This window comes from Phocoena phocoena, chromosome 4 (genome assembly GCF_963924675.1).
Source record: "Phocoena phocoena chromosome 4, mPhoPho1.1, whole genome shotgun sequence".
Lineage (NCBI taxonomy): Eukaryota > Metazoa > Chordata > Mammalia > Artiodactyla > Phocoenidae > Phocoena > Phocoena phocoena.
In genome coordinates, this window is record NC_089222.1 from 80,449,166 (window position 1) to 80,469,579 (window position 20,414).

Consider the following 20,414-nt stretch of genomic DNA (forward strand, 5'->3'; position numbering starts at 1 on the left):
AACAACCCAATCCAAAAATGGGCAGAAGACCTAAATAGACATTTCTCCAACGAAGGTATACAGACTGCCAACAAACACATGAAAGAATGCTCAACATCACTAATCATTAGAGAAATGCAAATCAAAACTACAATTAGATATCATCTCACACCAGTCAGAATGGCCATCATCAAAAATCTAGAAACAATAAATGCTGGAGAGGGTGTGGAGAAAAGGGAACACTCTTGCACTGCTGGTGGGAATGTGAGTTGGTGCAGGCACTATGGAGAACAGTATAGAGGTTCCTTAAAGAACTACAAATAGAACTACCATATGACCCAGCAATCCCACTACTGGGCATATACCCTGAGAAAACTAAAATTCAAAAAGAGTCATGTACCAAAATGTTCATTGCAGCTCTATTTACAATAGCCAGGAGATGGAAGCAACCTAAGTGTCCATCATCGGATGAATGGATAAAGAAGATGTGGCACATACATACAATGGAATATTACTCAGCCATATAAAGAAATGAAACTGAGCTATTTGTAATGAGGTGGATGGACCTAGAGTCTGTCATACAGAGTGAAGTAAGTCAGAAAAAGAAAGACAAATACCGTATGCTAACACATATATATGGAATTTAAGGGAAAAAATGTCATGAAGAACCTAGGGGTAAGACAGGAATAAAGACACAGACCTACTAGAGAATGGACCTGAGGATATGGGGAGGGGGAAGAGTTAGCTGTGACAAAGTGAGAGAGTGGCATGGACATATATACACTACCAAACGTAAAATAGATAGCTAGTGGGAAGCAGCCACATAGCACAGGTAGATCAGCTCGGTGCTTTGTGACAACCTAGAGGGGTGGGATAGGGAGGGTGGGAGGGAGGGAGGCACAAGAGGGAAGAGATATGAGAATATATGTATATGTATAACTGATTCACTTTGTTACAAAGCAGAAAGTAACACACCATTGTAAAGCAATTATACTCCAATAAAGATGTAAAAAAAGTCTACAATGAGATATCTCCTCACACCAGAATGGCCAGAATGTCTGTCATCAAAAAGTCTACGAACAGGAGATGGGTTGGAAGATGGCGGAAGAGTAAGACGCGGAGATCGCCTTCCTCCCCACGGATACACCAGAAATACATCTACACGTGGAACAACTCCTACAGAACACCTACTGAAGGCTGGCAGAAGACCTCAGACCTCCCAAAAGGCAAGAAACTCCCCACGTACCTGGGTAGGGCAAAAGAAAAAAAGAAAAAACAGAGACAAAAGAATAAGGACGGCACCTGCACCAGTGGGAGGGAGCTGTGAAGGAGGAAAAGTTTCTACACACTAGGAAGCCCCTCTGCGGGCGGAGACTGCGGGAGGCGGAGTGGGGAGCTTCGGGACCGCGGAGTGGTGCACAGTGACGGGTGCGGAGGGCAAAGCGGGGAGATTCCTGCACAGACGATCGGTGCCGACCGGCACTCACCAACCCGAGAGGCTTGTCTGCTCACCCGCCGGGGCGGGCGGGGCTGCGAGCTGAGGCTCGGGTTTCAGACGGAGCGCAGGGAGAGGGCTGGGGTTGACGGCTTGAACATAGCCTGAAGGGGTTAGTGCACCACGACTAGCCGAGTGGGAGTTCGGGGAAAAGCCTGCACCTGCCGAAGAGGCAAGAGACTTTTTCTTCCCTCTTTGTTTCCTGGTGCGCGAGGAGAGGGGTTTAAGAGCGCTGCTTAAAGGAACTCCAGAGACGGGCGCGAGCCGCGGCTAAAAGCGCGAACCCCAGAGACGGGCGCGAGCCGCAGCTAAAAGCGCGAACCCCAGAGACGGGCGGGAGACGCTAAGGCTGCTGCTGCCGCCACCAAGGGGCCTGTGTGCGAGCACAGGTCACTCTCCACACCCTTTTTCCGCGGAGCCTGGGCAGCCCGCCACTGCCAGGTTCCCGGGATCCAGGGACAACTTCCCCGGGAGTACGCACGGCGGGTCTCAGGCTGGTGCAACGTCACGCCGGCCTCTGCCGCAACGTCACGCCGTCACGCCGCCTCTGCCGCCGCAGGCCGGCCCCGCACGCAGTGCCCCTCCTTCCCCCATCCCCCAACCCCCGGCCTGAGTGAGCCGGAGCCCCCGAATCAGCAGCTCCTTTAACCCCGTCCTGTCTGAGCAAAAAACAGACGCCCTCCAGCGACCTACACGCAGAGGCAGGGCCAAATCCAAAGCTGAGCTCCTGTGAGCTGTGAGAACAAAGAAGGGAAAGGGAAATCTCTCCCAGCAGCCACAGAAGCAGCGGATTAAAGCTCCACAATCAACTTGATATACCCTGCATCTGTGGAATACCTGAATAGACAAGGAATGATCCCAAATTGAAGAGGTGGAATTTAGGAGCGAGATCTATGATTTTTTTCCCTTTTCCTCTTTTTGTGAATGCGTACGTGTATGCTTCTGTGTGAGATCTTGTCTGTATACTCTAGCTTCCACCATTTGTCCTAGGGCTCTATCCGTCCATGGATTTTTAAAAAAAATTTTTTTTCTTAATAATTAATTTTAATTGTAATAACTTTATTATACTTTACCTTTGTTCTTTCTTTCTTTCCTTCCTTCCTTCCCTCCTTTAGACAACGAATCACCCCAAATTGAGGAGGTGGTCTCTAAGAGCAAGATTTATGATTTTTCCCCCTTTACCTCTTTTTGTGAACGTGTATGTGTATGCTTCTGTGTAAGATTTTCTCTGTATAGCTTTGCTTCCAACATTTATCCTAAGGTTCTATCCGTCCTTTTTTTTTTCTAAATATTTTTTAATTCAATAACTATATTATACTTTATTTTATTTTTACTGTATCTTCTTTCTTTCTTTTTTCCTTCTTTCCCTCCTTCCTTCCTTCCTCCCTCCCTCCCTCCTTTCTTTCCTTCTTTGCTTCTTTCTTCCTTCCTTCCTTTCCTCCTTTCCTTCTCTCTTTCCTCATACTTCTACTAATTCTCTCTACATTTTCTCCTTCTTTCCCTCGTTCCCTCTTTCCTTCCTCCCTCCCTCCCTCCTTTCTTTCCTTCTTTGCTTCTTTCTTCCTTCCTTCCTTTCCTCCTTTCCTTCTTTCTTTCCTCATACTTCTACTAATTCTCTCTACATTTTCTTTCCCTCCTTCCTTCCTTCCTTCCTCCCTCCCTCCTTTCTTTCCTTCTTTGCTTCTTTCTTCCTTCCTTCCTTTCCTCCTTTCCTTCTTTCTTTCCTCATACTTCTACTAAATCTCTCTACATTTTCTCCTTCTTTCCCTCCTTCCTTCCTCCCTCCCTCCCTCCTTTCTTTCCTTCTTTCTTCCTTCCTTCCTTTCCTCCTCTCCTTCTTTCTTCCCTCATACTTGTACTAATTCTCTCTACATTTTCTCCTTCTTTCCCTCCTTCCTTCCTCCCTCCCTCCCTCCTTTCTTTCCTTCTTTGCTTCTTTCTTCCTTCCTTCCTTTCCTCCTTTCCTTCTTTCTTTCCTCATACTTCTACTAATTCTCTCTACTCTTTCTCCCTTTTATTCTGAGCCGTGTGGATGAAAGGCTCTTGGTGCTCCAGCCCAGGAGTCAGGGCTCTGCCTCTGAGGTAGGAGAGCCAACTTCAGGACACTGGTCAACAAGAGACCTCCCGGCTCCACATAATATTAAACGGTGGAAATCTCCCAGAGACCTCCATCTTAACACCAGCACCCAGCTTCACTCAACGACCAGCAAGCCACAGTGCTGGACAACCTATGCCAAACAACTAGCAAAACAGGAACACAACCCCACCTATTAGCAGAGAGGCTGCCTAAAATCATAATAAGGCCACAGACACCCCAAAACACACCACCAGACGTGAACCTGCCCACTAGAGAGACAAGATCCAGCCTCATCCAGCACAACACAGGCACTAGTCCCCTCCACCAGGAAGCCTACACAACCCACTGAAACAACCTTAGCCACTGGAGACAGACATCAAAAACAACGGGAACTACGAACGTGCAGCCTGCAAAAGGAGACCCCAAACACAGTAAGATAAGCAAAATGAGAAGACAGAAAAACACACAGCAGATGAAGGAGCAAGATAAAAACCCACCAGACCTAACAAATGAAGAGGAAATAGGCAATCTACCTGAAAAAGAATTCAGAATAATGATAGTAAAGATGATCCAAAATCTTGGAAACAGAATAGACAAAATGCAAGAAACAGTTAACAAGGACCTAGAAGACATAAAGATGAAACAAGCAACGATGAACAACGCAATAAATGAAATTAAAAGTACTCTAGATAGGATCAATAGCAGAATAACTGAGGCAGAAGAACAGATAAGTGACCTGGAAGATAAAGTAGTGGAAATAGCTACTGCAGAGCAGAATAAAGAAAAAAGAATGAAAAGAACTGAGGACAGTCTCAGAGACCTCTGGGACAACATTAAACGCACCAACATTCGAATTATAGGGGTTCCAGAAGAAGAAGAAAAAAAGAAAGGGACTGAGAAAATATTTGAAGAGATTATAGTTGAAAACTTCCCTAATATGGGAAAGGAAATAGTTAATCAAGTCCAGGAAGCACAGACACTACTATTTATCCATACAGGATAAATACAAGGAGAAATACGCCAAGACACATATTAATCAAACTGTCAAAAATTAAATACAAAGAAAGCATATTAAAGCAGCAAGGGAAAGCATATTAAAGCATATTAAAAGCAGCAAGGGAAAAACAACAAATAACACACAAGGGAATCCCCATAAGGTTAACAGCTGATCTCTCAGCAGAAACCCTACAAGCCAGAAGGGAGTGGCAGGACATACTGAAAGTGATGAAGGAGAAAAACCTGCAACCAAGACTCTACCCAGCAAGGATCTCATTCAGATTTGATGGAGAAATTAAAACCTTTACAGACAAGCAAAAGCTGAGAGAGTTCAGCACCACCAAACCAGCTTTACAACAAATGCTAAAGGAACTTCTCTAGACAAGAAACACAAGAGAAGGAAACGACCTATAATAACGAACCCAAAACAATATAGAAAATGGGAATAGGAACATACATATCGTTAATTACCTTAAATGTAAATGGAGTAAATGCTCCCACCAAAAGACACAGATTGGCTGAATGGATACAAAAACAAGACCCTTATATATGCTGTCTACAAGAGACCCACTTCAGACCTAGAGACACATACAGACTGAAAGTAAGGGGATGGAAAAAGATATTCCATGCAAATGGAAAACAAAAGAAAGCTGGAGTAGCAATTCTCATATCAGACAAACTAGACTTTAAAAAAAGGACTATTAAAAGGGACAAAGAAGGACACTACATAATGATCAAGGGATCGATCCAAGAAGAAGATATAACAATTGTAAATATTTATGCACCCAACATAGGAGCACCTCAATACATAAGGCAAATACTAACAGCCATAAAAGGGGAGATCGACAGTAACACATTCATAGTAGGGGACTTTAACACCCCACTTTCACCCATGGACAGATCATTCAAAACGAAAATAAATAAGGAAACACAAGCTTTAAATGATACATTAAACAAGATGGACTTAATTGATACTTATAGGACACTCCATCCAAAATCAACAGAATACACATTTTTCTCAAGTGCTCATGGAACATTCTCCAGGATAGATCATATCTTGGGTCACAAATCAAGCCTTGGTAAATTTAAGAAAACTGAAATTGTATCAAGTATCTTTTCTGACCATAACGTTATGAGACTAGATATCAATTACAGGAAAAGACCTGTAAAAAATACAAACACATGGAGGCTAAACAATACACTACTTAATAATGAAGTGATCACTGAAGAAATCAAAGAGGAAATAAAAAAATACCTAGAAACAAATGACAATGGAGACACAACGACCCAAAACCTATGGGATGCAGCAAAAGCAGTTCTAAGGGGGAAGTTTATAGCAATACAAGCCCACCTTAAGAAGCAGGAAACATCTTGAATAAACAACCTAACCTTGCACCTGAAGCAATTAGAGAAAGAAGAACAAAAAAACCCCAAAGCTAGCAGAAGGAAAGAAATCATAAAAATCAGATCAGAAATAAATGAAAAAGAAATTAAGGAAACAGTAGCAAAGATCAATAAAACTAAAAGCTGGTTCTTTGAGAAGATAAACAAAATAGATAAACCACTAGCCAGACTCATCAAGAAAAAAAAGGAGAAGACTCAAATCAATAGAATTAGAAATGAAAAAGGAGAAGTAACAACCGACACTGCAGAAATAAAAAAAATCATGAGAGATTACTACAAGCAACTCTATGCCAATAAAATGGACAATCTGGAAGAAATGGACAAATTCTTAGAAATGCACAACCTGCCAAGACTGAATCAGGAAGAAATAGAAAATATGAACAGACCAATCACAAGCACTGAAATTGAAACTGTGATTAAAAATCTTCCAACAAACAAAAGCCCAGGACCAGATGGCTTCACAGGTGAATTCTATCAAACGTTTAGAGAAGAGCTAACACCTATCCTTCTCAAACTCTTCCAAAATATAGCAGAGGGAGGAACACTCCCAAATTCCTTCTACGAGGCCACCATCACCTTGATACCAAAACCAGACAAGGATGTCACAAAGAAAGAAAACTACAGGCCAATATCACTGATGAACATAGATGCAAAAATCCTCAACAAAATACTAGCAAACAGAATCCAACAGCACATTAAAAGGATCATACATCATGATAAAGTGGGGTGTATTCCAGGAATGCAAGGATTCTTCAATATACGCAAATCTATCAATGTGATAAACCATATTAACAAATTGAAGGAGAAAAACCATACGATCATCTCAAAAGATGCAGAGAAAGCTTTCGACAAAATTCAACACGCATTTATGATAAAAACCCTCCAGAAAGTAGGCATAGAGGGAACTTTCCTCAACATAATAAAGGCCATATATGACAAGCCCACAGCAAACATCATCCTCAATGGTGAAAAACTGAAAGCATTTACACTAAGATCAGGAACAAGACAAGGTTGCCCACTCTCACCACTCTTATTCAACACAGTTTTGGAAGTTTTAGCCACAGCAATCAGAGAAGAAAAGGAAATAAAAGGAATCCAAATCGGAAAAGAAGAAGTAAAGCTGTCACTGTTTGCAGATGACATGATACTATACATAGAGAATCCTAAAGATGCTACCAGAAAACTACTAGAGCTAATCAATGAATTTGGTAAAGTAGCAGGATACAAAATTAATGCACAGAAATCTCTGGCATTCCTATATACTAATGATGAAAAATCTGAAAGTGAAATCAAGAAAACACTCCCATTTACCATTGCAACAAAAAGAATAAAATATCTAGGAATAAACCTACCTAAGGAGACAAAAGACCTGTATGCAGAAAATTATAAGACACTGATGAAAGAAATTAAAGATGATACAAATAGATGGAGAGATATACCATGTTCTTGGATGGGAAGAATCAACATTGTGAAAATGACTCTACTACCCAAAGCAATCTACAGATTCAATGCAATCCCTATCAAACTACCACTGGCATTTTTCACAGAAATAGAACCAAAAATTTCGCAATTTGTATGGAAACACAAAAGACCCCGAATAGCCAAAGCAATCTTGAGAACGAAAAAAGGAGCTGGAGGAATCTGGCTCCCTGACTTCAGACTATACTACAAAGCAACAGTAATCAAGACAGTATGGTACTGGCACAAAAACAGAAAGATAGATCAGTGGAACAGGATAGAAAGTCCAGAGATAAACCCACGCACATATGGACACCTTATCTTTGATAAAGGAGGCAGGAATGTACAGTGGAGAAAGGACAGCCTCTTCAATAAATGGTGCTGGGAAAACTGGACAGGTACATGTAAAAGTATGAGATTAGATCACTCCCTAACACCATACACAAAAATAAGCTCAAAATGGATTAAAGACCTAAATGTAAGGCCAGAAACTATCAAACTCTTAGAGGAAAACATAGGAAGAATACTCTATGACATAAATCACAGCAAGATCCTTTCTGACCCACCTCCTAGAGTAATGGAAATAAAAACAAAAATAAACAAATGGGACCTAATGAAACTTCAAAGCTTTTGCACAGCAAAGGAAACCATAATCAATACCAAAAGACAACCCTCAGAATGGGAGAAAACATTTGCAAATGAAGCAACTGACAAAGGATTAATCTCCAAAATTTACAAGCAGCTCATGCAGCTCAATAACAAAAAAAACAAAAAACCCCATCCAAAAATGGGCAGAAGACCTAAATAGACATTTCTCCAAAGAAGATATACAGAATGCCAACAAACACATGAAAGAATGCTCAACATCATTAATCATTAGAGAAATGCAAATCAAAACTACCATGAGATATCATCTCACACCAGTCAGAATGGCCATCATCAAAAAATCTAGAAACAATAAATGCTGGAGAGGGTGTGGAGAAAAGGGGACACTCTTGCACTGCTGGTGGGAATGTGAATTGGTTCAGCCACTATGGAGAACAGTATGGAGGTTCCATAAAAAACTACAAATAGAATTACCATATGACCCAGCAATCCCACTACTGGGCATATACCCTGAGAAAACTAAAATTCAAAAAGAGTCATGTACCAAAATGTTCATTGCAGCTCTATTTACAATAGCCCAGAGATGGAAACAACCTAAGTGCCCATCATCGGATGAATGGATAAAGAAGATGTGGCACATATACACAATGGAATATTACTCAGCCTTAAAAAGAAATGAAATTGAGCTATTTGTAATGAGATGGATAGACCTAGAGTCTGTCATACAGAGTGAAGTAAGTCAGAAAGAGAAAGACAAATACCGTATGCTAACACATATATATGGAATTTAAGGAAAAAAAAGTCATGAAGAACCTAGGGGTAAGACAGGAATAAAGACGCAGACCTACTGGAGAACGGACTTGAGGATATGGGGAGGGGGAAGGGTGAGTTTTGACAGGGCGAGAGAGAGTCATGGACATATACACACTAACAAACGTAGTAAGGTAGATAGCTGGGGGGAAGCAGCCGCAAGGCACAGGGATATTAGCTCGGTGCTTTGTGACAGCCTGGAGGGGTGGGATGCGGAGAGTGGGAGGGAGGGAGACGCAAGAGGGAAGACATATGGGAACATATGTATATGTATAGCTGATTCACTTTGTTATAAAGCAGAAACTAACACACCATTGTAAAGCAATTATACCCCAATAAAGATGTTTAAAAGAAAAAAAAAATTAAAAAAAAAAAAGTCTACAAACAATAAATGCTGGAGAGGGTGTGGAGAAAAGGGAACCCTCCTACACTGTTGGTGGGAATTTAAATTAGTACAACCACTATGGAGAACAGTATGGAGGTTCCTTAAAAAACTAAAAATAGCACTACCATATGACCCAGCAATCCCACTCCTGGGCATATATCTGGAGACAACCACAATTCAAGAAGATACACGCACCCCTAGTTCATTGCAACACTATTTACAACAGTGAAGACACTGAAGCAACCTAAATGTCCATCAACAGAGGAATGGATAAAGAACATGTGGTACATATATACAATGGAATACTACTCAGCCATTAAAAATTAATGCCATATTCAGAAACATGGCATTGTCATACTAACTGAAGATTATCATCCTAACTGAAGTCAGACAAAAGACAAATATCATATGATATCCCCTATATGTGGAATATAAAAAAAATGATACAAATGAACTTCTTCACAAAACAGAAACAGGCTCAAACTTCAAAAACAAAGTTATGGTTACCAAAGGGAAAAGATGGTGGGGGGGGATAAATTAGGAGTTTGGGATTAACACACTACTATATATAAAATAGCTAACCAACAAGGACCTACTGTATGGCACGGGGAAATCTACTCAATATTCTGTAATAACCTATATGGGGAAAGAATCTGAAAAAGAATGGGTATATGTATATGTATAACTAAATCACCTTGGTGTACACCTGAAACTAACACAACATTGTAAATCAACTATATTCTAATATAAAATAAAAATTAAATTAAAAAAACTGAAGAATAAAAGCCATATGATCATCACAATAGATGCAGAAAAAGCTTTTGACAAAGTTCAACATTCATTTATGATAAAACGTCTCCTCCACAAAGTGGGTGTAGAGGGAACATACATCAACATAATAAAGGCCATATATGAATTAAATGAAAAATGAATTAAACACCTAAATGTAAGAGCAGAAAGCATAAAACTCCTAGAAGAAAACACAGGCAGAACACACTGACATAAATTGTAGCAATATTTTTTGGCTCTGTCTCCTAAGGCAAAGGAAAGAAAAGCAAATATAAATAAATGGGACCTAATTAAACTTAAAAGCTTTTGCACAGCAAAGAAAATCATTGACAAAATGAAAAGACAACCTACTGAATGGGAGAAATATTTGCAAATAGTAAGACCAATAAAGGATTATTATCCAAAATATATAAATAGCTCATACAACTCAATATCAGAAAAACAAACCCAATTTAAAATGGACAGACGACTTGAATAAACATTTTTTTTTGGCCGTGGCATGCGAGACCTTAGTTCACCTACCAGGGATCAAACCCACACCCCCTGCAGTGGGAGTGCAGAGTCTTAATCACTGGACTGCCAGGGAAGTCCCTTGAATAAACATTTTTTTAAAAAAGAAGACATACAGATTGGCCAACAGGCACATGTAAAGATGCTCAACATTGCTAATCATCAGAGAAATGCAAATCAAACCCACAGTGAGATATCACCTCACACCTGTCAGAAGGGCTATCATCAAAAAGACCACAAATAACAAATGTTCGAGAGGGTGTGGAGAAAAGGGAACCCTCATGCAATGTCAGTGGGAATTTAAATTGATGCAACCACTTTGGAGAACAGTATGGAGGTTCCTCAAAAAAGTAAAAATAGAACTACCAGATGATCCAGCAGTCCCACTCCTGGGTATGTATCTGAAGAAATGAAAATACTAATTGGAAAAGATACATGTACCCCAATGTTCATAGCAGCATTATTTACAATAGCCAAGAAATGGAAGCAACTTAAGTGTCCATTAATAGAGGAATGGATAAAAAGACATGGTGTGTGTGTGTGTGTGTGTGTGTGTGTGTGTGTGTAGACACACACACACAATGGAATACTACCTAGCCATAAAAAGAATTAAATTTTGCCATTTACAACAACATGGATCAACCTGGAAGGTATTATGCTTCGTGAAGTAAGTCAGACAAAGACAAATACTGTATGTTTTCACTACACGTGGAATCTAAAAAAATCAAACAAACAAATGAATTTAACAAAACAGAAACAGATCTTCAAATATAGAGAACAAACTAGTGGTTACCAGTGAGGAAAGGGGAAGTTGGGAGGGGCAAGATAGGGGTAGGAGATTAAGAAGTACAAACTACCACATATAAAATAAATAAGCTACAAGGATATATTATAGAGCACAGGGCATATAGCCAATATTTTATGATAACTTTAAATGGAGTATAATCTATAAAATTTTAAATCGCTGTGTTGTACACGTGAAACTAATATAATGTTATAAATCAACTAGACCTCAATAAAAAAATTTTTTTTAATTCATCCAAATAAAAATTAATAATGAGATATCTCAAACGGTCTGTATGTAATATTACTTAATTTGGGGTAAAGAGTATAACACATGGATGTCTTATTTGGAACGAGAAACAAAAGGCCCTAGTGTGTGCTCCCTGTCCAGGTGGCTTTCTTCGTTTGGGCTACATCCACACAAAGGGAAGAAGTTAGGACTTGCCCAGCTTGCCCACAGACAAGTCCCACTGATTCCTTTACATCTCCTGCCCCCTCCAGCTCCTTCCCCTCAGAGCCAGGAGAAGCTGGGGAGGAGGGGTCACAAACTAGTAACTATTAAACAGAGGATTTCCCCCCTCCTTCAGTTCCCTCAGGTGGAATTGATCTGAAGCAGGTTGGCCTCACCTTGGACAGAGGAGAAGGAGCAAGGAGTTGCATATTTTCTTAAGGATCTAGAAAACATAAGATCCCTTTTATAATATAAGGTGATAGAAAAGTATTATTTGATTTAATTTAACAAAATTAAATTTTGTTGGTAGAGGCACTATCATACACTGTTGATGGGAGTGTGAATTAGAACAGTCTTTTTGTGGGGGCAGTTTGGTGGTATCTATCAAAATATACAACACACATACCTTATTTCCAGCAGTGTACTGCTAGGAGTTTACTCTCAGAAGCGTGCCCAGGGTGTTCACTGCTATTTATAGGAAAACGCACTGGGAACAAACTAGATGCTTATTGCTGGGGTGGGTACTGGTTTAAAAAAGTACAATCATGTAATGGGAAAACAAGATATTTCTTTGTTCTCGTCCAATGCATTAAAACTACGATTCCTTTCTCACTGGTTACGTGATCTTAAATATTAACACTTCTCTTAAACCTGTCTAGAATTCCCCTGCAAACTCTAAAGCCTCCCAAGCTCTTATTTCACTTAAATATTTTTTTTTAACATCTTTATTAGGGTATAATTGCTTTACAATGGTGTGTTAGTTTCTGCTTTATAACAAAATGAATCAGTTATACATACACATATGTTCCTATATCTCTTCCCTCTTGTGTCTCCCTCCCTCCCTATCACTTAAATATTAATCTTCTGGTTGCATCCTTCCCTCTGGGATCAGGACTGTCACCAATAGTCTGAAAGCTCCGGAAGAACACTGTTTTTAAAAATACATATTTTTTTCTCCTTCTCTATCGACTAAAAGCATCAATCTTTAAAAACATGCCACTTTTGGCAAACGATAAGTGAGGATATTTATACTGAGATCAGTCCTGGCAGGAACAGGAGATATTGTGACTCACGCAGAGCTGCAGAGTCAATTTAGGTCTGTCAGGCTTCTCAGCTTTTCAACACGTGCCTTGCACATGCCCTGCCTGCAAAAGGCTACTACAGTTGGAAAACCCTGTATATTCTCAACATTTGCTTTACATTGAAAAAAAATCAAATTACAAAATACAAACTTATGGTTACCAAAGGGGAAAGAGGTGGGGGAGGGATAAATTAGGAGTATAGGATTAACATATACACGCAAGTATATATAAAACAGATAAACAACAATTCACTGTATAGCCTGGGGAACAAAATTCAGTATCTTGTAATAACCTACAGTGGAAAAGAGAAGATATATATATAAACTGAATCACTTTGCTGTACACCTGAAACTAACATAATATTGTAAATCAACTATATTTCAATGAAAACCAAACCAAAACAACAACCACCAAAATACACCTCTTCTGGGAATCTGGAAACTGCCTCTTTTTTTTTTTTAATTGGAGTATAGTTGCTTTACAATGGTGTGTTCGTTTCTGCTGTAGACAAAGTGAATCAGCTGTACATATACATACATCCCCTCCCTCTCGAGCCTCCCACCCCCCACCAACCCTCCATCCCACCCCTCGGGAATTGCCTCTTCAAGAAGGTTTGGATTTTGACGCTCCATCAAACTTATTAGAACTGCACCCATCCATACTAGAGGTGATTATATTCTGCAGTCAGCATCGAGGGAACCTGACCTCTGAAATAAGAAAATGCAGTGATTCTCCTTCAGAATTTTCCCCATACCTCTGCTCAGTTTTAAATCTCTGGAATATTGAAAATAGTTTCTACCTTTAAAAAGATCATCACGGGCTTCCCTGGTGGCGCGGTGGTTGAGAATCCGCCTGCCAATGCAGGAGACACGGGTTCGAGCCCTGGTCCGGGAAGATCCCACATGCCGGGCAGCAGCTAGGCCTGCGAGCCACAACTACTGAGCCTGCGCGTCTGGAGCCTGTGCTCCGCAACAAGAGAGGCCGCGACAGTGAGGGGCCCGCGCACCGCGATGAAGAGTGGCCCCCGCTCGCCGCAACTAGAGAAAGCCCTCGCACAGAAATGAAGACCCAACACAGCCAAAAATGAATGAATAGGGTTTCACTGGTGGCGCAGTGGTTGAGAGTCCGCCTGCCGATGCAGGGGACACGGGTTTGTGCCCCAGTCTGGGAAGATCCCACATGCCACGGAGCGGCTGGGCCTGTGAGCCATGGCCGCTGAGCCTGCGCGTCCGGAGCCTGTGCTCCACAACGGGAGAGGCCACAACAGTAAGACGCCCATGTACCGCAAAACAAAACAAAACAAAACAAAACAAAAAAGAATGAATAAATAAATAAATAAAAATTAAAAAAAACACATCATCACGTGGAACATTTGCATTGGCTTACCTTTTTCTTTGACAAAGTCCTTTTGCAACTCTGGGATCAGGAAACTATAAACCAACTCGGCAACGATCTCCTCTGACTGAAGCTGAGTTCGACTAAAAAGTAAAAAACAAACGAGTATTTCCTTTGTTGCCTTACTTGAGCTGCCGATTTATACTTGGATCCTCCTTGTTTGTGTAAGGAACTCCACTGCTCAAATCCCACCACTGCCTTTTCCTTAAGTGATCTGAAGTAGCACATTCCTGGTGAGTTTGGTTAACTCCATGGAAAATCCAAATTTGTCCTCCACTTAGCCTGCCTACCAGGACGGGAGTGTTAGAGATACAACTTACAAATGGAAGCCAGAAACCCTGCGGTGATGTCCAAGTAAAATTGGACATACTTAATCACATTGCTTTCATGCTTTGTGATATTCTAAAAGTAAGAAATATGAAAGTGCTCCAGACTGCAGAGGATAACTGAAAATTCTATTCCCAATGCTCTTACCATACAAAGGTATAGGCCTGCTGGCTGCTGCTAAAACAATGCATACTGAAGCATGAGTTATATATTTGTTTCTCCTTGGTGGTAAAATCTTAAGCTCTTGAAAAATACATATGAGTAACAGCAAAAGGCTGTCCATCCCACCATCTGTCCCCTTGGTACACACCGGCTTTCCATTTCATAAGCAATGTCATTGATTTCCTCAGCCATCTTCTCTATTTCTGCCCTGGCTTGTTCTTCTGCAGTATTCTCTTCAGTGTTCAGTATTATATCCTCCAGATAGGAAGTTACAGTACTTTGGTGAACTTTAATTACCTGCAAAACCCCAAAATACTCCAGTTACTCAGAATAGGAATGTTACTACTGTACACAAGAAAAATGCATGAATATTGGTCGACATTTTTAGCACATCTACTTCATTCATCAGTAGTCCCCTCATTCATTACTCTTTTTTTTTAAACTATAGATAGTCTGTTTCTAATCCACCTATCTACCCACTCTGGGAAGCCCCTACCTATCTGGCTCATTTTAGAATTATGGGGTGGGCGATACAACACTGCAGAAAGATCATGGGCTTCAGTCAATAACCCTGTTTTGGATCCTGGCTTTGTTCTTACCAGCAGTGTAATTTGGTCAAGCTACCTAACTGTGGCAGAGACTAAGATGTATTACACAATGTCCTTCCTTTATTCCTCTTAAAGGATTCTTACAGGGAAAGACGTAGCTTTTTTTTTTCTCTCTCTCTCTTTTCATTTCTCATTTCATGGGGACGAAATGCAGGAGCACCAGTTATCTTAAACTGCCATGAGGGTCACACCCAAGGGACAGAAAAGCAGGAAGCTAGAAGGATCCTGGGTCTCTGGTGAATTTTTTTAACTATCTTCTCAGCCCTGGACTGCTTCTTTTTAAAGCTTTCTTGAAAGAATATAGACTATACATTTAGAAAAGTGCAGAGCACATAAATGTACAGTGCAATGAATGAGGGTCAAGCCACTGCTAGGATCCCAGAGGTCACTGTGAGTTCTACCTGACCACAGACCCTTCCCACTCTCATGAGTTTATGGTAAAGACTTCCTATTCTTTAGGGCTGTGCTCCCTAAGTATGCAACCATAAATAATACAGTTTAGTTTTACCTGTTTTACAGATGGATACCAAGGAAGTATCACAAGCATCAAGGGTGTCATACTTAGTTTTGTATGCATTCTGTCTCAACAGATTTTGAGCTTTGGGGGAAGGGCACTTTTTATTTAATGTGTGTGTATTTCTTTGTGTCTGAGATAATGCTTGGGACTCAGTAACAACTCAGTACCTGCTTCTTGACTGGCACTGCAGCAGGACTCTGAATATGAAATGTTTACTGAATATCTACCTGTAAAACACCAAGTCCATAACCTTGAATCCCTATGCCTTCCTTATGGGAGAGACCCAATGACCAGTTTAATACAGTTCAACCGAACAACCAACCAACCAACCAAAATATATTTTCTTAAAGTCTGTTATGTACAGAGGGCTATGCTGGTGCTGTGGAAGGCATGTGCCTGCTCCCATGGAGACCACAGACTTATTCAGGAAACAAGTCACACCTAGATGGAACGATTAGACAGTTGAGTCTTGTAATAGTTCAGAGGTGGAAAGTTTAATTTGGTTCACCTCTAGTAATACACGTACTTGTGTGTTTACATATATCTTTATAAATGTGTATGTTTCTGGACACATTTGTGCTTGTAGGTGCGTAAGTGAATAAGGAAACGTATGGGTGGCTATATGTGTGTACCTCCCATCTCTGCTATTATTGTGCATGTGGGCTTATGTTTGTGAGTGTATCTTAACTTATAGATGTGCAAAAGTGTGTATGTGTTTAAAATATGAGTCTATGACTTTCTGTATCTATGTTTCTCAATATCTGCATGTTATTTTTCTGGAAATTTACTCGTGTACATTTGGTATATTTGTATATTGTACACTTGGTATATTTATGTGCAAGCATATTTATCTTTAAGAGGGTCATATGATGGGAGATAGGGAATTTAAATGATGCTGGGGTCCAGAGATGGATACATTTTTTACATAAATGTTCCTTAAATCAGGCTGGAAGGGTCATCTTAACCCTTTCTTGCCCCTCCTAGACATGCTGACATTTCCTGGGATCATTCCCACTTAAGAGATACCTTCCTAGAAGCCTTTCACCAGCTTCTTCCTTTCCGTGTTTCTGAGTATAGTGGTTCTTCTGTCTCTTTCCTTTTATTCTCACTCCCAACTGGTTCTTCCCATCCCAGCTGGTTTTTCCTTAGTGTTATTAGGTAGAGAATAGTAAATTCTGGTTTGCTAAAAATTTCTACATTTCAGTAACTTTTTTTTTTTTTGCAGTACGCGGACCTCTCACTGTTGTGGCCTCTCCCGTTGCGAAGCACAGGCTCCGGACGCGCAGGCTCAGTGGCCTTGGCTCACGGGCCCAGCCGCTCTGCAGCATGTGGGACCTTCCCCGACCGGGGCACGAACCCGTGTCCCCTGCATCGGCAGGCAGACTCTCAACCACTGCACCGCCAGGGAAGCCCTCAGTAACTCTTTTTAAGGAAAAATGTGTTAGGATGGTAGGAAGCTAGAATATGAATTATTATTATAGGCTGTATCACACTATAGTTAAAAAGCTTTAACCCAAAACTTTTTAAAGCTGTGTAGAGGATGGGAAGTCTGTTTAATTTCAATCAATTTCTTATCTGAAAAAACACATACCAAATACTATTCAGGGGTCGATCCTAATTCCATGGGAATTGGGTAAATCCTTTGAATCCCAGATCAAATAAGAAGACCCCAACTTGACATAGCATTTTTTTTTTTTTAACCTGAGGAGCTCAAAACTATCCACATATATTAATACAATTCAGACAGCCTCTTAGATAGGAATTTTTTTAAGTTCCAGGTTGGCTCTTTCTGCCTTTCCCATCTGGCCCGCATCTGCACAAGGGAAACTCACACAGCCTTCGCCTTAGCATATTCTGGGTGTGCTGGCCGCCCATGCAGCCTCTTCTGTGCCCACCTCCCCTCAGCCTGCCCAGCTTCCTCCTCTCCATTCCGGGGGTGAGACGCCCTAACTGAAAGAATACACATCAAGCTCTCCAAGAAAGGGGAAGTACTCGTCGCCACCTCTGGGTGTGATTTTTGGGGGAATTAGTCACAGCACAGCTCCCTTTAAAGAAATCTGCCTCACAAATCCCCTCCCATTTTAACACTTGAGCTTTTGTATACTTGATGAGGGTGAGAGTGACTTGAGATATTACTGGTTCCTCAGATTTCCTCTGAGTTTGCATCTTGGTCACTTTGGAATTTCACATCTATTGGGTCTTGGTCAGAATTCAAATTTACCAGCCTGGCATTCCTAATTCCCAAGATTGTATCTTTAGTCAAAATCTCTCTTCGAAACTCTATCTTGTATATCCATCTGCTGAAATGACACCTCCACTAAGATGTCTCAAACTTAATATAAATCAAACTCTTCATTCCACTCCTGCCCCTAAACCTATTCCACCCTCAGCTTTCCCGCCTCAGAAAATAGAACCGTCACCTCCCCCACTCACTGACACCGGAAACTGGACATCATACTTGACTTTACCCCATTTCTCACTCTGGCCTGAGTTACTTCATCAGTCTCCTTCCAGGTCTCCTTGTTTCCACCCTGTCCTCCCCTACAACCTGTTCACACAGCAAAGCAGAGTGACTTCTTCAAAATATGTCACCGGGCCCCATTTGTTTCCTTCATGAAACTTAACACATTTTCTGATCCTACACTTATTCGCCTGTTATATAGGATTTAAGCACCAGGAGAGAAGGGGCCACACCTGGTTTTTTCCCTCCAAAGCAGCCCACAATGCCTTTGCACAGTGCTGGGCATACCATAGGAACTCAATACATTATTTGTTGAAGACAATGAAAAACAAAATACGGAAGTCATTTCATATCATGAGCTTCCTGGCAACGTCCCCACTTGCCTCCTTAAATATCTGGTCCTCCTCCTGCAGGCGCCTCTCTTCCACCTGGCGCCGGCCACTCTCTTCGGCTTCACGCATCCTGCGCTGTCGCTCGGCCAGCATGGCCAGGGCGTGGACCCTCCTCTCCTCCTGCAGTCTCACCAGCTCTTTGGACAGGAAGTCAAACATGTCTGCCAGCACCCATCCTTCCAGCCCAGCCAAATGGTTTTCAACCAGTGACACCTTAAAAATAATAATATAACTATGAGGATACAGATTCCACTAAGAATGGTGATTTATGAGGAGGGATGCTGGATTATCCTTGACAGTCACTTCACTTTCAGAGTGCACTTAGTTTTTATTAGGAATATTGTCTCCAGACTGGCCCCATCCCAAGGGTTTTACTAGGAAAGCTTATGATACAAACTTAGACTTGAGAAAGTAGATTGCTCAGTCAGTCACTGATGGATGATCGTCTTCAAATTATAAAGAGGATTTAGCAAAACATTCGTTAGTGTCCACACAGAATTTTTTTTTTCTTTCCATTTTATCCAGAAGGTAAAGTGCTTGGGTCTCCCCAGACGTGAAGGGAAATGTCAAGGTTTTTATTAAAAGATAATGTTGGAGTTCAAAAAAATAGAATCTCTTAAAAATTCACTCATGGTACCTTTTAATTTTTCAATGCTTTGTCCTTTAACACAAGTTTGGGGAATTTTAAGATCTTCAGTAACATGAAAGTAGAAAACCTTAGTACTGTTTATTCATTTAAATAATTTCAAAGTCATTAAGAACTATCTTAACAGAGCAGGAAACAAGCCTACATGTCTGTGTAATCACTGAGGTAAAATAAGGGCTAGGGGCCTAGAGTTCTTGGCCAGGAGTAAGCCACAGTATCTATTTATGGATCTCTCTGTGCTGGCTTTGGCACAGGGGGAACAAAAGTGTTTGAGAAGATTGTACTGTGCTCCTGCTTTTATCCTCAGGGATAAGGGGAAAAGGCTCTTCTCCCAGGCACTTGCTGCTCTCACACTGACGATTCTCCCTCAATATGAGAGAAGGAGAAAATGAGAGGATCGGCATTGCTGTAGGTACCCGTGGGGTGCCCACTCCCCCAGATGCCTGCATCTTACTGGTGTATCCAGGAACAGCTGAAGGCAAGCAGGGTGAGTTTGTGGCTCTGTGACAGTTCCTCCCATTATTTCCTCCCTTAGCTCTTAGCTGTCATGATGTCTATCAAGTATTTATCCACTAAATGAGGTAGATGGATTGAAAATCCTGGATTGTCTTAGCTGTAGCTGCTAAAGTCTATAATCAGAAACCTTGAAGGGGCCAAGGAGGGCATTTTTCCGTCCAGGTCCTGGGTATTCTGCTGCCAGGGCATTCTGCTCCCTGTCTGAACAGAAGTGCAGCCTGTCTCCATCATTCCCAGGGCTCCAGGATGCCCAGATTTAGAGACTCCAGTGTCTGCATTCTCCTCTTCTTTCTCTGGTTCCTCTGCTGGGTCTCACAGTCTGTGGCTTTCTTCCTCCCTCCCTGCAAACCAGCTCCCATGGCTCAGGGACCATCCCCGGTCCTGCTGTCATGTAAAAGGGATCAAGTGGTGCTCGTTTCCAGGCTGCTTAACATTTGTGCCTAATTCACAGCACAAGAGTCATGTTTGTTACTAAAGGTGGGTCATGTTAGCTTTGTTGTGAGTTTACTTTCTTTTTGTTTGGCCGTACTGCGCGGCATGTGGGATCTTAGTTCCCCATCCCGGG

General features: G+C 41.3%; 1 protein-coding gene across 1 annotated transcript in view; it reads right to left on the reverse strand.

Moving 5' to 3' along the window:
- Positions 1-20,414, reverse strand: part of CFAP91 (cilia and flagella associated protein 91) — a 137,642-nt gene that overhangs the window by 14,110 nt on the left and 103,118 nt on the right. The window contains exons 14-16 of the mRNA XM_065875857.1: positions 18,679-18,900; positions 14,858-15,006; positions 14,212-14,303 (exon numbers count right to left, since the gene is read on the reverse strand). Of these exons, the coding sequence (XP_065731929.1) occupies positions 14,212-14,303; positions 14,858-15,006; positions 18,679-18,900 (463 nt within the window). The remainder of the gene's footprint in view (positions 1-14,211; positions 14,304-14,857; positions 15,007-18,678; positions 18,901-20,414) is intronic.